This window comes from Leopardus geoffroyi, chromosome D1 (assembly GCF_018350155.1).
Source record: "Leopardus geoffroyi isolate Oge1 chromosome D1, O.geoffroyi_Oge1_pat1.0, whole genome shotgun sequence".
NCBI lineage: Eukaryota > Metazoa > Chordata > Mammalia > Carnivora > Felidae > Leopardus > Leopardus geoffroyi.
In genome coordinates, this window is record NC_059329.1 from 87,281,158 (window position 1) to 87,299,021 (window position 17,864).

The 17,864-nt window shown below is 36.5% G+C and overlaps 1 protein-coding gene across 3 annotated transcripts in view; it reads left to right on the forward strand.

Moving 5' to 3' along the window:
- QSER1 (glutamine and serine rich 1) overlaps window positions 1-17,864 on the forward strand; it is an 84,223-nt gene that overhangs the window by 57,299 nt on the left and 9,060 nt on the right. For all 3 annotated transcript variants that reach the window (XM_045484889.1, XM_045484890.1, XM_045484891.1), the window contains exons 5-10: window positions 170-492; window positions 1,450-1,566; window positions 2,690-2,823; window positions 4,553-4,770; window positions 12,843-12,980; window positions 15,362-15,459. In XM_045484889.1, the coding sequence (XP_045340845.1) occupies window positions 170-492; window positions 1,450-1,566; window positions 2,690-2,823; window positions 4,553-4,770; window positions 12,843-12,980; window positions 15,362-15,459 (1,028 nt within the window). The remainder of the gene's footprint in view (window positions 1-169; window positions 493-1,449; window positions 1,567-2,689; window positions 2,824-4,552; window positions 4,771-12,842; window positions 12,981-15,361; window positions 15,460-17,864) is intronic.

A 17,864-nucleotide genomic window follows, 5' to 3' on the forward strand; every position in this document is an offset into this window, starting at 1 on the left:
CTTTGTTTCTTGGAAATTTACAGCCATATTTTAATTTCTTACTATAGTGTTCATTGTTTCAAACAGTTGGTGGTAAAAATAATCAAGTCTTTCTTTTTACACTGTTCAGATTTTACTCCAAACAAGTAAATATTAATTTGTATTACTGATTTGCATTTGCTTGATCTAGTTTCAGAAGCCCTACGGGTGGCAACTACTAGCCCAACTGCCAATACTACTGGTACTGCTACCTCTACCACTGTGGGTGCAGTTAAACAAGAACCTCCCTGCTCTACTTCATCTGCAATAAATATCCTGGAAAATATAAACTCTACAGAACCCCCAAAGCCCTGCGAACTTGATGGGCTTCCTTCAGACCAGTTTGCAAAAGGACAGGACACTGTTGCCATAGAAGGTTTTACAGATGAGGAGAACACAGAAAGTGGAGGAGAAGGCCAATACAGAGAGCGTGATGAATTTGTGGTAAAGATAGAAGACATAGAGACTTTTAAGGTGATTTAAATGTTCACAGGTGTAAAGGTCATAGTTTAGTGGGCATGTCCTATACTAAGCCTTCATAATGACTAATAGTATGCCTCTGGCTTGAACTGCAAAAAGTTATATTTTTATAGTTATTCTGTTGTAATTGCTAGATAATAAAATCAAACTAGCAGATGTCAGACATTTTGAAAAAGCAGTTTAAAATTATTTTGACTTTTTCTGAGTTTTGCATATTTCTGACTAGTCAGTATGTTGCATTTAGGTGCTAGTAATGAGAGCAGTTTTGAAATGTTAATGTTTTTGAAGGTTCCCAACTCAATTGTATTGTTAAGGGGTTGGGGAAAATGGTTATTTTTTTTTTTATTTAAAAGTTTAAAGAAAGTAATAGAAGTATAAAATAAACACAGAATTCACTTATTTTCATAATTTCAAATTATAGAACCATAGGTAGAATGGTAAATTTCATACCAGACGATTTTAGCTGTGCTTAAAATAATATATTTTTTGGGTTTTTGTTTCCTTGCTTTTGATTTTATTTTTGAATTGGGGTGGAGAGGAATGGCATTAAAAAGTATAATGAGGACTATAATATAACATTCAAATTGTCTGTATGCCTTCCATTCACAATTAACTACTGTTAATATTTTAGCATATTTGTTTCTGGTCTTTTTGAATATATACATACTCTTGTAAAACTGCACAAATAATGTATCAAAATATCATTAGGGGAAAACTTTCCAGTAGTTACACAAAAGGGTAATGAGCTACTGTACATATTGGTGTCTTCCCTATTTCTGGAAGAATTTTAGCAGAGATTGAATAGCCACCTTATAAAAATTATTGCAAAAATTCAGCTAGGTTAAAAATAATAGCTATATAGGTCATTCATTTTTCTTTTAGTTCTAAGATTCTATAAATCTAGAATATGTTGCCAGTTTTTAAAATTGTAACTGATTCCACATATTACAGGAGGCTTTAAAAACAGGAAAAGAACCCCCAGCTATTTGGAAAGTACAAAAAGCTTTATTACAGAAGTTTGTTCCTGAAATTCGAGATGGACAAAGAGAATTTGCTGCTACAAATAGTGTAAGTAAAATGCTTGGTTACATTAGTCTTCCTATTTTTTTGACAAAACAGTTATCCTGGGAAAAATAAAGGATGATTTAAATTTAAATGTATTTTATTATTTTTTAAATACTTATTTTTGAGAGAGAGAGAGAGAGAGAGAGAGATAAAGAGAGATCAAGAGCAGGGGAGGGGCAGGGAGAGTCAGAGACACAGGATCCAAGCAGGCTCCAGCCTCTGAGCTGTCAGCGCAAAGCCCGACACGGGGCTCCAACTCAGGAGCTGTGAGATCATGACCTGAGCCAAAGTCAGATGCTTAACCAGCTGAGCCATCGAGATGCCCCTAAATTTTTTTTAATGTTTATTTATTTTTGAGAGAGAGAGAGAGAGAGAGGGAGACAGAGTACAAGTGGGGTAGAGACAGAGAGAACGAGAGGCACAGAATCTGAAGTAGGCTCCAGGCTCTGTACCATTAGCACAGAGTGCGACACGGCGCTCAAACCCACGAACCATGAGATGATGACCTGAGCTGAAGTCAAACACTTAACCAGTTGAGCCACCCAGGCGTCCCTAGGCGCCCCTAAATCAAATGTATTTTATATTAAGCATTTCTGATGTAAAATGTGATAATATAATACTCTGATAGTCTGATTATAAAACAAAATCAGTATGTAAATACCAGTTTTTAAAAATTAAATCACTTTATACACACACACATATATATATATATATATATATATATATATATATATATAAAACCTTTTTAAAAAAAATGAATTAGTTATTAGTCTATAAAAAGTTCATATGGAATCAGGGGCTGCTACTATATTGATTATTCTGCCAATCAAACATCCCAATTTATCAGAAGACTTACAAAAGTGATTCTTTTATACTTACGTAGTTATTTAACAGCATTGAGTAAGTAAGCATCTGATGATTAGCCAAATGATTAACCAAATGTAAGCTTCTATGTAAGGGCTTACAGTCAAGAATGAGACTGAGATCATTTTTATTGAGGGTGAAAAGTAGCTTGGCCAGAGATGCATTTTGAAAAACTTAAAGGATGCTAATGTAATAGTCAAGCCAACAAATATCTTATGTACAGAATGTATAAGTATGTAATTCATAGTGTTTCTTTCCTTAGTACCTTGGATATTTTGGAGATGCAAAGAGTAAATACAAAAAGATATACGTGAAGTTCATTGAAAACACAAACAAAAAGGAATATGTCAGAGTGTGTTCCAAAAAGCCAAGAAGTAAGCCTTCACAAACTATCAGGTATTTATTTTCATATGTAATATATATATGAAAGGCTTATTTTTGGCAATGTCTTTTATTTTAAGTTAATTTTATTTTAGTAGTCTCTACACCCAGTGTGGGCTTGAACCCAGAACCCCAAGTATGTGACCCCAAGTCACATGCTCTTTTGACCAAACCAGTCAGGTACTCCAGCAATGTTTTTTTTTTAATTTTAATTTTTAATTTTTAATTTGTTTTTAACTTTTGAGAGAGAGAGCACAAGTGGGGGAGAGAAGCAGAGGGAGAGAGAGAAACAGAGAGAGACAGAGAGAGAGAGAGAGAGAGAGAATCTTTGGTAGGCTCCGAACTCAGTGTGGATCCCATGACCCTGGGATCACAACCCAAGCCAAACTCAAAAGTCAGACATTCAACCAACTGAGCCATCCAGTCATCTGCCCACACCCACAATGTCTTAAACAAAGAATTACATCAGTTAAAGAGCCTAACATTTTTTCATTATATACAAGTCTAAAAATTCAGTGTCTGCTATAATAAGTGATTCTTTTTTTTTTTTAATATTTTAATTTATTGTTGAGACAGAAAAAGATAGAGCATAAGCAGGGGAGGGGCAGAGAGAGAGGGAGACACAGAATCCAAGGCAGGCTCCAGGCTCTGAGCTGTCAGCACAGAGCCCGACGTGGGGCTCGAACTCAAGACTGTGAGATCATGACCTGAGCTGAAGTCAGACGCTTAACCAACTGAGCAACCCAGGCGCCCCAATAAGTGATTCTTTTTGAAGTAATGAGACCGGAGCCGTAAAGCTCATGACCATCTGTGGTGGGATAGGTACTCTTTTCTTTCCCAGAAGCCTTTTGGTGTCACCCTAATGTAATGGAGGGAAAATAGATTTAGAGTCAGGAGGTTTGAATCCAGCTTTTTATGACCTAGAGTAACACAACCTTTTTGAAGCCCCCTTTTTTATCCATAAAATGAAAATTAAAATGGAGTGTCAAATTTAAACTGAAATAAATTTTGAGAAAAATCTCTAAAACCTATACATTACCAGGCAAGTATACAATAGAATTATCATATATTAATGTGATCTGGGTTGTCTGGAACATGGATCTGGAAGACAACTGACCTAGCCACATTCCCGTGATCTGTATGGGAAAAGGGGGTATGACCCTAAATATTCTCAATCTAGTGCTGGTAAGGTCTAGTTTGATTAAGATTCCAGCTTATTAGAAGCAGTGCACCTTATTTTTATGATGGAATTTTATCTACTCAAATCTCCAGAACTAACACGGCAAATCTTGAAGGGCTCTAGGACAGATGTAGTTGGTCTCCACACCAAAACTTGCTACCACAAGAATCTGAGAGTTTCAGATGGTCAGAGTTACTACATATGGCTATTGATGGTTTATCATGCATTACTTCCCAAAGCCCTTTGATCACCTGTTGTACAGCTTCATCCTCAGGAAAATGAGTTCATAAAGGGAGAGAAGGAGTAAAGAGAGAGAAATAGGGATTAAATTAATAGTCCCTTAATAACTGAATACTGAATGTCAGTGGTTAGAGGGTATTTCAAGAGAATTTGTCGGGAGGAGGGTGGGAATCATCATTGGAGATGTATGGGACTTGGGCTTTATTTTGGAGATGTTGGTGAGGTAATTATACTTTTTTTCACAGTGTTATTCATTTTTGGTCTAATTTATTTTAATCTGACAAGATTGCAGTGTGTTAATGAAGTTTGTTTGTAACATTGCAGAACTGTTCAGGCTAAACCAAGTAGTAGCAGTAAAACTTCTGATCCTCCAACACCAAAAACTACAACTACAAAAGCCCCTTCAGTGAAACCCAAAGTCAAACAGCTGAAAGTAAAGGCTGAGCCACCACCAAAGAAGCGGAAGAAATGGAAAGAAGAGTTTTCATCATCCCAATCTGACTCCAGTCCTGAGATCCATTCTACTAGTAGTGATGATGAGGGTAAGTTCTCTATGAAGTGAATACCTTGGTAGCTTTAGATTATCTACATGAACAGAGAGAAGCAATGATATTCACAATTCAAAATTGTTTTATTTCTCAGGGGATTTACCTACCTAAGTTCTGCCTAGGCTTTTATAAAAATACATTTAAAAATAAATACAATAAATAAATAAATAAATACATACATACATACATACATACATACATACATATATACATACATAAATTCTCATTCCTTGAACACTAATTGAAGTACACTTTGCCCATACATGCAGCCTTGTAAAGTAGAAAAGAACAGTGAACTGAAAGAAGACTGCTGCCATAGTCATGCCAGTTATCTCGCCTCTTTGGGTAGGATGGGGATTGGATCAGATCATTTATGCTGAGTCCTGTAATCTCTGTGGTTCTAATCTTCAGAGTCTATGTTTATGCTGGAAGAAAAGAGTAAAATGAGCCTAGGAGGCAGCAACTCTGAAACTATAGTTAATAGGGTATAATAATGTATATAATAATGTATACTTATATGGAATATAAGTATATGGAATATATTTGGAATATATGGAATATATTTGTTAATTATATAATATAATATATACTGCCATATATCTGCCACTAGCCAACCAGTACCCTTGACTAATCTAGGTGACCTCTCTGTGCCTTTTTTCTCTTTTATAAAATGAAAAGGTTGAAATAGATCAGACTTTTTGACCTTCAAACCCTTTTATACTCTTAAAACTGTTAAAAGACACCAAAGAGCATTTTCATTGGCTAGATACAGATATAGGTATATTGATTTATTAGAAACTAAACCTGAGATAGCTGTAAAACACAAGAATATACTAGTGCACATTCCATTAGCCATCAAATTGTTGTGAATATAAGTAAGAAATACCAAGCAGTTCATTCTAGAGCAAAAGTTGGCAAACTGGCCAGTGGGTCAAATCTGACCTGCAGCCTATTCTTGTAAATAAAGTTTTAATTGGAATGCGGATTCATTTACATATTTTCATATAGTTGGTTTTCTGCCACAGTGGCAGATTTGAGTCATTGCTACAAAGAGCATGTGACCATTAAAGCCTCAAATATTTACCACTTGGCCCTTTACAGAAAAAGGTTGGTGACCCTTCTAGAGCATAAAGTTGGAGGTAGGCAGAAAAAGTTGAAAGGATGATAGAAGGCCGGATATGCCAAGCTAAAGCTAAAAAGCCTGGGATCCTGTAAGCAAAGGAGAGTCCCTGGAAGGATTTGAGTAGGGAGCAACATGTTAAAATTGGAATTTGTATTACAAGACCTCATAGTTCAGGTATAAATTGAAAGTCTGAAGTTGGGGCAGTAGGGATGGAAGAGGGGGACACATGAGAAATTCAGGTTGAATATAAATGGTGAATTGTGTGTTGGGGTGCTATTGAGGTTGATGACCAGGTTGGATTCTGACATTACAAGCTCATTGCTTAGGAGCTTATCTTAAAGCTTATTTGAACAGAAAGAGAATGGTAGGGCATCTGGGTGGCTCGGTTGGTTAGTAGTTGAGCGTCTGACTCTTGATTTTGCCTCACATCATGATCTCAAGGTCAAGCCCCATTTTGGGAGCCTACTAGAGATTCTCTCTCCCCCTGCCCCTTTCCCCAGGTCATATTCTCTCTCTCTCTCTCTCTCTCTCTCTCTCTCTCAAATTAAATAAAAATAAAAAAATAAAAGCTACTCATGAAGTTTGAACATCAGAATTTATAAAGAAATGCAGTGCTTTGGGCCACCTGGGTGTTTAGTCTTGATTTTGGCTCAGGTCATGATCTCATGATTTGTGGGTTTGAGCCCCATGTCAGGCTCTGCACTAACAGCACAGAGCCTGCTTGGGATTTTCTGTCTCCCTCTCTCTCTACCCCCCACCTCCCCACACCCAAAAATTAAAATGGAAAAAAAAAATTTAATTCTTTTAAAGATTAAAAAAAAGATATTCAGTGCTTTGAGTGTGTATGGAAGGCAATACTTGTAATTTTTGTAGTTTGCTTTCCTTTCTATGGTTTAGAATGGAATGGTTTAGGTTCTAAATTTGCACGCAATTATACCGCTTCCTTAAATGACATTCAAGATGTTTTTCTTTAATGGTGACTTGAGTTGCCACTAGGTGTCACTAATAGGTAAGCATTTTTATTGTTTTTGATTATTTCTTAAAAGGCAAATATTGATAATAAACATAGATTTCTACATTGGTGGTTTTTAAAATTATTTAAGAGTTTTTTATAATCTTCAGATTTATTGAGGATTCCAAAATACTTGTGCTTTTGTGGGCTATATGTATTGACATTTACCAAATGTCTATTAAGATAATTTAAAAAAATTTTTTTAATGTTTACTTATTTTTGAGAGACAGAGTATGAGCAGGGGAGGGGCAGAGAGACCCACACACACATAGAGAACCTGAAGCAGGCTGCAGGCTCTGAGCTGTCAGCACAGAGCCTGAGGCGGGGCTCAGACTCATGACACCACGAGATCATGACCTGAGCTTAAAGTCAGATGCTTAACCAACTGAGCCACCAGGGTGCCCCTAAAACAAATTTTTAAAATATTTATTTAAAGTAAACCAAGGGCCACTCAGGTGGCTCAGTTGGTTAAGTATCTGACTTTGGCTGAGGTCATGATCTCGCGGTGTCTTGAGTTCGAGCTCTGCCTCAGGCTCTGTACTGACAGCTCATAGCTTGGAGCCTAGAGCCTGCTTCAGATCCTGTTTCTGTCTCTCTGTCCCTGCCCCGCTCAAGCTCTGTTTTTTCCACTCTCTCAAATATAAAATAAACAGATTACAGGGGTGCCTCGGTGGTTCATTCTGTTAAGCCCCCAACTCTTGATCTCGGCTCAGTTCTTGATCTCATGGTTGTGAGTTCAAGCCCCGCGTTGGACTCTGTGCTGACAGCTCAGAGCCTGGAGCATGCTTCAGATTCTGTGTCTCCCTGTCTCTCTGCCCCTCCCCCACTCGCACTCTGTCTCTCCCTCTCCCTCTCTCTCAAAAAAATAAAAATAAAAACATTTTTTAAATGTAAAAAAATAAAATAAACCCATTACTTATTAACATTTTTAACTACTATATTTTCCTAAACTAACAGAAGAGTAGCATTTTCATGTTTGCTTCTACATATATTATTTCAGCTAAAAATAATATTTCAGTATAATACTGAAATATATAATACTGAAATTTATATTTCAGTATAAAAAGAAAACCCAGACTTATATAGATTTTTTTTTAATTTTTTTTTAACGTTTATTTATTTTTGAGACAGAGAGAGACAGAGCGTGAACAGGGGAGGGGCAGAGAGAGAGGGAGACACAGAATCTGAAACAGGCTCCAGGCTCTGAGCTGTCAGCCCAGAGCCCGACTCAGGGCTCGAACTCATGGACCGTGAGATCATGACCTGAGCCGAAGTCGGATGCTTAACCGACCAAGCCACCCAGGCGCCCCTATATTGATTTTTAATTACCTTTTCAGACAATTATGGATATTTTTATTATTTGATACTCAAAAGTTTTTTATTTTATAAACTTGACCAGTAGTAGCTTCTTCAACTTCTCATGCTTATTACATTAAAATTTATTGGTTTCTCTTACCCCTTGAATGTATCTTTAATTCATGAATGATTTTATCCATTCTGCGTGTGAAAATATCTGTTAGCTCATTGAGGTACATATTCTATTTCATTTTTTTTCCACATTTTATAAACTTGGGCTAAAATATATATACATAATATTTGCCATTATAGCCATTTTTTTTTAACGTTTATTTATTTTTGAGACAGAGAGAGACAGAGCATGAATGGGGGAGGGTCAGAGAGAGGGAGACACATAATCTGAAACAGGCTCCAGGCTCTGAGCTGTCAGCACACAGCCCGACGCGGGGCTCGAACTCACGGACCGTGAGATCATGACCTGAGCCGAAGTCGGATGCTTAACCGACCAAGCCACCCAGGCTCCCCTAGCCATTTTTAAGTGTACATTTCAGTAGCATTGATTATATTCACACTGTTGTGCAACTATCACAACTATTTTCAAGACATTTTCATCACACCAAACAGAAACTTTGTAACCATTAAGCAAAAACTACCGATTCTCTCTTTCCCCCAGTTGTTGGTAATCTCTAATCTAGTTTCTGTTTCCATGAATTTGCCTACTCTAAATATCTCATATAAGTGTATCTGTCTTATTTCACTTATAATGTTTTCAAGGCTCATCCATGTTACAGCATGTGTATGAACTTAATTGCTTTTTACGGCCAGCTATTCATTGTAAGTTTATGCATTGTATGTTCATTTATCTTTTCATCTTTTGATGGACACATAGATTATTTCCACCTTTTGGCTATTGTAAATGGTGCATGCAATGAACATTGGCATACAAATATGTTTGTGTCTTTTTTTGATTGTTTTGGGTGTATACCTAGGAGTGGAGTTGCTGGGCCATATGATAAGTGTATGTTTAGCTTTTTGAGGAACCACCAAACCTTTGAAATACCCCAATGATTGCACCATTTTACTTTACTGCCAGCAATGCGTAAGGTTCCAGTTTTTTCACATCCTTACCAATACTTGTTATTTTTTGTTTCTGGTGGGTTGTTTTGTTTTATTTTTTATTGTAGCCATCCTAGTAGGTGTAAAGTGGTATATGACTGAAGTTTTGATTTGTAGTTCCTTAACAACTAATGTTGAGTGTCTTTTCAAGTGCTTACTGTCCATTTCCTTATCTTCTTTGAAGAAATGTCTATTCTGATATGTTGCCTAGTTTTAATTAGGCTATTTCTTCTTTTGTTCTGAAGTTGTAGGAGTTCTTTATATATTCTAGATAATAAACCCTTACCAGATGTAGGATTTAAAATATTTTATCTTATTCTTTTGATAATGTCCATTGATGCACAAAAGTTTGAAATTCTGGGGCACCTGGGTGGCCCAGTCAGTTGAGCATCCAACTCTTGATTTCAGCTCAGGTCATGATCCCAGGTTTGTGGGATTGGGCCCTGCATCAGGCTCCACGCTGAGCTTGGAGCCTGCTCCAAATTCTTTCTCCCTCTGCCCCTTCACTGCATGCTCTCTCTCTCAGAAAAAAGTTTGAAGTTCTAACGAAGCCAAATTTCTTTATTTTTTCTTTTATTGCTTAGACTTTTGGTGTCATATTAAGAATCCATTGCCAAATACAAGGTCATGAAGATTTACCCCTATATTTCCTAAGAGTTTCATGACTTTATTTTTTTTAATGTTGGTTTGTTTTTTTTTTTTTTAATTTTTTTAATGTTTGTTTACTTCTGAGAGAGACAAAGCGTGAGCAAGGGAGGGTCAGAGAGAGGGAGACACAGAATCTGAAGCAGGCTCCAGGCTCTGAGCTGTCAGCATGAAGCCCAACACGGTGCTGGAACTCACAAGCCAACTTACAAGCCACGAAATCATGACCTGAGCCAAAGTCGGAAGCTTAACTAACTGAGCCACCCAGGCGCCCCTAAGGTTTATTTTTGAGAGAAAAAAAGAGTGCATGTAAGTGGGGGAGGGGCAGAGAAAGGGAGACAGAGGATCCAAAGCAGGCTCTGTGCTGACATCAGAGAACCCAATGCAGGGCTCCATGAAATCATGACCTGAGCTGAAATCAGACATTCAACCAACTGAGCCACCCAGGCGCCTCTAAGAGTTTCATGATTTTAGCTCTTACATTTAGGTCATACATTTTTACAGTGTAACACTAATATTACCACTGATCTCATCAGTGAATTCCTTAAGTACGGGGATGTTGCCAAGCTCACAGCTGTAGATACATGTTTTCCAGAATTCTGATTTTCATTTGAAACCTGAAATTTTGGGAGTGCCTGGCTGGCTCAGTCGTGGAGTATGCGACTCAATCTCAGAGTCGTGAATTTGAGCTCCACATGGGGTGTAGAGATTACTTAAAAATAAAATCTTTTAAAAAAATAAAAAAAAATGAAACCTCAAATTTTGTCATTGTTAGTAAATGCTGTCATTTGTTCTCTTTGAATGACAGGTTCATTAATTTTTGAGAGAATGTCTGCCAGATACCTGAGTCTGAATAGGCATGGTGTGTCTGGCAATCACTCTTTCAAATGAAAATGGTTGTCCCAAGGGGAGAAAAGGGTCTAGTTCATCTTGTAACTCAAACAATTGCATGGATGCTCTTCCTGGAGATAACCATCATACTTTAAAACAGAAGTGCTTCATTTGTACCTCTAATTTATCACACAGAATATTGAGACATTTACTCAAGAGTAAAAAATTTAATGTAATTAATCATTTTTACTGCTTCATGAAAAACTATTTTTTTCATTTTTTTAAGTAATGTCTACCCAATGGGGCTTGAACTCAGGACCCAACATCAAGAGTCACACACTGCACCGATAGAGCCAGCCAGGCTCCCCAAGGACTATTCTTTAAAAAAAAAATTTTTTTTTTAATGTTTATTTATTTTTGAGAGAGACAGAGTGTGAACAGGGGAGGGGCAGAGAGAGAGGGAGACACAGAATCCGAAGCAGGTTCCAGGCTCTGAGCTGTCAGCACAGAGCCCGATGCGGGGCTCAAAGCCACAAACCACGAGATCATGACCTGAGCCAAAGTCAGACATTCAACGGACTGAGCCACCCAGGTGCTCCTCCTTAAGGACTATTCTTATTTGAAACTGGCTTTTTTTCCCCTTTAAATGCATGTCAGGGAGATGGCAAAGTATATGGCTACTAGTGCAATTTGGTGCCACTGCTTTGATTCATACTAAGGCACCAGCATTTTTACCCATCATTATTTTTACAAATGTCAACAGAGTAAAAAAGGTATATAGCATTTAATATTTTTATGAAAACAATTTTGACATCATGAAAAGGATCTTGGAGGAAACCTCAAAAGATCCTTGGACCATACTTTAAGAACTGCTTTAAAGGCTGTGATAATAGTTTGTTAAATAACAAATATTCAACCAAGTAAGTTTTAAACATACTGGCTTTTTTATTCAATTAATGAATCAGGCGGCATCCCATGTGGCAAGTAGAGGGGAGCTCCAAAGGGCTATAGAAAAGGAAAGGTTTTAAAAGTAGAGAGGGAGTGGTAAAAAGGAAATTATTAGCAAAAATCCACTGTTTTAGGCAAGGTCACCCTCCTAAGTGGAACAAAAAGGATCTATCAGTAAATTTCCTAGTGCTGACCAGGAAATTCCCATGTTAACTGGGTAAAGGTTACATTTCTGGGGTTTGAAACTGCAGTTAGGTTAGGTATTATTATGTCCTGGCTTATGTCCTGGTCCTGTTATTAAGTCCTGGTAATGACTTGGGGCCTTACCCTAAGTGACACCGTTTTGGGCCTGTGTGTGTATAAAACAAACAAACAAACAAACTTTTTTTTTTTTTTACAAGTTATGTATTTTAATCAAAAAAGTAAAAATTGAGACATTTCTAATCTTGAAGTTCTTGCCATTGAACTTGAGTGAAGTTTTCCTTGTGTATGGGCTATTTTATATATTTTTTAAAAATGTGTATATGCCTTGGCTCTAGACCAGAATTTTACAGTAATTTAAGTGTAGAATTAAAAAAAGAAGAGATGGCTGTATATTAACTCATACATTAGATGTCTTATGTAGTTTCTTCAATCTAGAGAAACCATGAGTTCTGGAGTAGCACAGCCAGGGGAGAACAAACAGGTTCCTGTGGGGCTGATGTTTACCAATGCTGGGCTAGTATTGGGCTTCAGAGTCACCTGGGAACCTTTAGAAGTATAATATTTAAACCTCATCATTACTGCTACCACCACCTACCCACCCACCCCCACCAAAAGATTCTGTTTTAATAGTCCAGCAAGCTGATTTGTTTTGTTTTGTTTTGTTTTGTTTTGTTTTGTTTTGTTTTACGAGCTCTCTAGTGATTGTGATGTGCAAACCAGCTTTGAGAATCTGTAACCTGGGGTGTTTTTAAAAGCCAAATGTGAGAAGCTTGAATTTGAAGAAATTTTATCTACAACCCTTTATCTGCTTGTAGTCTTTTTTAATAAATAAAAGTGTTTTTTAAATTTATCAGGAAGAATATTTAATATTTCGTCTTTTCACTCTCTCAGAATTTGATCCTCCAGCTCCCTTTGTCACTCGTTTTTTGAACACAAGAGCGATGAAGGAAACCTTTAAGAGCTACATGGAATTGCTTGTTAGCATCGCTTTGGACCCTGACACAATGCAAGCCTTAGAGAAGAGCAATGGTACAGTCTGCTAAGTAGTACTTTCTTGGTAGTGCTTCATGGATCTTCTTTATTCTTATCTGTTAGTTATGTGTTTAGTATGTAGGTTTTCTAATAGATATCTGTATATTGTCAGTTCACATGTTCATGATACTGATTCTATAAAGTATTCCTGTCTTTTCATGAATTGTCAATATTTGAACAAATTTATATTGAGGGATTTTCTTAGATTGAATGTATTTTTATTGATTCCTACTCATGGGAAAATTATGTAAGTACCCACTAGTTCCTTTCAATTCTAAATCTTTGTCATCCTTATAACATTTCACTAAGTGTCTATGTTACACGCAAGGTCCAGAGGTCAACACATTCTGCTTTCTAATGATTGGAAAGATGAAGTGGATAATAATGGTATAAAGATTAAAATCACATTATTTGTGTCTCATAAAAGATACATCACCAAATAATTATATTCTAATCAATTAATAATAAAGCAATGTATGCATTAGGTTATATTCATTAATATTATTCCTTTATATTCTTCCTTTAGTAACTTTTCCTCACAGTAAAATAGAGATGAGATTGATATCTGAAATAACTGGTGACTCATATATTTAATGTTGCTTGCTAATATTTACTACTCATCTACTGTAGCATTCACCAAGGAAACTAAAAGAGGGAATGAAAGAGTTGTTAATGAGTCAGTTTCCATCACCCTCCTATCAAAATGATTGTATGCATGTATGATCAAAAGATAGTAACAAAAATCACTAACAATATACTTCAACAGTAATGCCTAATAATACATATGTTATTTCCACATACTTTGATATACATTATTCTGTTTTACTCCCAAAACAATTCAGACAGCCATTTTGTGGATGAAGACAGTGAGGCACCTAGAGGTTAAGTGTCTTGCTTAAGAGCCCACAATTTGCATGTAGCAGAAAAAGGATTACAATCTCAAGTCTTCTGATTTTTGGTCCATTGTTTTTTGACCGTATCAGAGACAGTAATCCATTCATCAGTCTAAAATTTTAGAGTCATGTAGGCTTGGAAGAGACATTAGAGATTATCTACTCTAAAACACTTATTTTGTAGACTAAGGTTCAAAAAGATTAAATGTATTTCATAGTTATAGAACAACTTAATCATTGAATAACCACAATTAAAACCCATAGTTAATTCCCCACATCAGTGTTTTCACCATTAAATGTTTTCTCTCAATCAAAACTCCTTGCATCATACAACATACATTTCTTAGTAATGGCAATTCTTGGGTAGTTGTATTTTAATTGATTTTTTTTTCTGTTGCTTATCATTGTTTTCTGATTTTTCTCTATTTGATATAAGGGGGAAAGACTTTAATGGTTATATTTTATTTTTTTTAATGGTAACATTTTTAAAATATCCACAGCTGTTTAAACCTTGTTTTGTGAAATGTAAATTCTTACAGTTTTTGAACAGATTTAATCACTACTAGAAAGATAAAAGAAAACTATCACAGTGTGTATCTAAGGTGAGTGACCTCAGAATGCATTCCTCACTAAGGACTTTTTCTCCAATTAGAGGAAGTGTTCTTCTGCTGGTCACTGCTTGTGTTTGTATTCCAAATATAAAGAATACTTTTATTCATCTATGAAATTAGCGGCCAGATTCTGAGGATTACATATACATTTTCAGAATGGTCATTAAAGGTAGTGTTATAAAATATATTATTATGCTGATAATTTGAGAAATAATCTAGTAACCTAAAATATTTAATACAACACCAAAAGTAATTAATTCTCCAATGAAAGTGCTTTTTTTTAAAAAAAGATCTTAAAGTTTTAGAGGGGTGAAAAAGAAAGTAAAAAGTTTTGGTTAGAAATCTTTATCATACTTTTACTCTGTCCTTTTCTGAAATAACTATTTTGACTCTTCTCTTGTGTTTTTGAAACTGGATTTTGATCATTTTTCTTCCCCTACTTTTTCTTTGGCCCAAACTACAGTTAAATTAAGACTATCATATTTGGTATTTTATAGATTTTTATAATGTCAGATAAATCTGTATTTTGTAATATGATTATTGTTCAGATGATAAATGAGGTCTGGAGAAACTAGGCAGTCTGCTCACTGGTCATGTTAGCTGTCATCAATCAATTCTGGTGGCAGAGACAGGGCTAAAACCCAGGACTTCTGATCCTGTTCTCATACTATGCTGTTTCTTTCTCAGGTTGGCTATTGCAAACCTATTTTTTCAAGTTACCTTTTGTTCAGAAAGCTACATGTCCAATATTTTTAAAGTAATATTTACATACACCAATGAATTTAATATCTTAACTTTGAGGAAAACTTGGATTTTTAACAAGTTTTTATGTTGATAGTTTATCCTGTTACAATAAATTTTTATCTTGTTTTAGATGAGCTACTTTTGCCTCATATGAAAAAAATAGATAGCATGCTGAATGATAACCGAAAGAGACTTCTTTTGAATCTTCATTTGGATCAGCCATTCAAGGTATTTCCTTCAGATGATTTATTAGCAAACTCACTGGCAATCATAGTCTTAAGAATAATAGGCAAAGGGGCGCCTGGGTGGCGCAGTCGGTTAAGCATCCGACTTCAGCCAGGTCACGATCTCGCGGTCCGTGAGTTCGAGCCCCGCGTCAGGCTCTGGGCTGATGGCTCAGAGCCTGGAGCCTGTTTCCGATTCTGTGTCTCCCTCTCTCTCTGCCCCTCCCCCGTTCATGCTCTGTCTCTCTCTCTGTCCCAAAAATAAATAAATCGTTGAAAAAAAAAATTAAAAAAAAAAAATAATAATAGGCAAGAAATTTATGAAAGTCACTCTCAGTTTTATAAAATTTTTCACCAAACGAAAATTTAGTTTTTATTCATTATGAGTCTGTTTAGCTTGTCTTTTCATTTTATTAAGCAGATTCTTAGTGTTAATCATTTGCTTTTTTTTTTTTTTTTTTTTTTTTTTTTTGCTTAAGTTCATTTTTTAGGCTTTTATATTTATCTAGAATTCCTGCTATATAATAATTTCCAAATATTTTCAAAAGTACTTCCTTTAAACTACCAAATTACAGTCTTATTTTTCTTTTAAACCTTTTCAAAATTTTCACATTTCATCTGTAATTAGAATTGGCCTTTTCTTAGCATAGTTATAAAAATTTCCTTTATTTGTCTGATTTACTCAATATCTGAGGAAAAGTTATCTTAACATAATGGTAGATATATATAGTTTAAATTGGTCTTGGTGTCATCAAAAATATAGAACAATAAGAAGCTAATCTAAACACAAAATTTATCACAGAAGCTACTTAGTAGTAAAATTTTTCCAGCTTTTCCTTTTTTTCTTTAATTTTTTTATTGTTTATTTTTGAGAGAGAGCACATGCGTGCTCACACAAGCAGGGGAGGGACAGAGAGAGAGAGAGAGGGAGACACAGAATCCAAAGCAGGCTCCAGGCTCTGAGCTGTCAGCACAGAGCCTGATGCGGGGCTCAAATTCACGAGCCGTGAGATCATGACCTGAGCCGAAGTCGGACGCTCAACCAACTGAGCCACCCAGGTGCCCCGAAATGTTATATGTTATACTTTTAGTAAGAAAAGCTGAGGGGCTTCTGGGTGGCTCAGTCGGCTAAGCATCCAACTTCGGCTCAGGTCATGATCTCACGGCTTGTGAATTTGAGCCCTGCGTCGGGCTCTGTGCTGACAGCTCAGAGCCTGGAGCCTGCTTCGGATTCTGTGTCTCCCTCTCTCTCTGCCCCTCCCCCGCTCATGCTCTGTCTCTGTCAAAAATAAATAAACATTAAAAAAAATTTTTTTTAAGTATAACATATAACGTTTAGAATCTTTTGATCATATATCTACCTTGGGAAAAGTTTTTTTATACATTTGTATATCTTTTAATTTTTATAAATAGAATTTCTTTTTTATTTTTCTTTAATGTTTATTTTTGAGAGAGAGGGAAGGAGGGGCAGAGAAAGAGGGAGACAGAGAATCTGAAGCAGACTCTGGACTATCAGCTATCTGATATCAGTGCTATCAGTACAGAATCTGACACGGGGCTTGAACCCACAAACTGTGAGATCATGGCCTGAGCCAAAGCTGGATGCTCAACTGACTGAGCTACCCAGGCAACCCTGGACTTTATTTTTATAGCAGTTTTAGGTTCACAGCAAAACTGAACAAAGTACAAAGAGTTCCCATCTACCCCACATGAACAACCTGCCCCATTATCAACATCTCCCACCAAAGTGGTATATTTGTCACAATTGATGAACTTACATTGACGTATCTTTATAACCTGAAGTCCACAGTTTGCATGGACTCTCTTGGTGTTGTACATTCTATCAGTTTGGAGAAGGTATAATGACATGTTATCTACTATTAAAGTGTTATACAGAGTACTTTCACTGCCCTGAAAATCCTCTTTGCTGTATTCATCCCTCCCTACCCACTTAACCTCTTGCAACCACTGATCTTTTTACTCTATAGTTGTACCTTTTCCAGAATGTCCTATAGTTGAAAACTATACCGTATGTGGTCTTTTCAGTTTGGCTTCTTTCACTTACTAATAAGAATTTAAGATTTGGGGGCACCTGGCTGACTTAGTTAGTAGAGCATGCAACTCTTATCTAGGGGTCATGAGATCAAGCCCCACATTGGGTATAGAGCCTACTTAAAAAATAAAAAGGTGCCAGAGTGGCTTAGTCAGTTAAGCATCCAATTCTTGATTTCAGCTCAGGCCATGGTCTCACAGTTCGTGGGATTGAGCCCCCCGTCCCATAACAGGCTCTGCACTGACAGCGTGGAGCCTGCTTGGGATTCTCTCTTTCCTGTGTCTCTCTCTCTCTCTCTCTCTCTCTCTGCCCCTTCTCTGCTTGCACACATATGCACGCACACTCTCTCTCAAAAT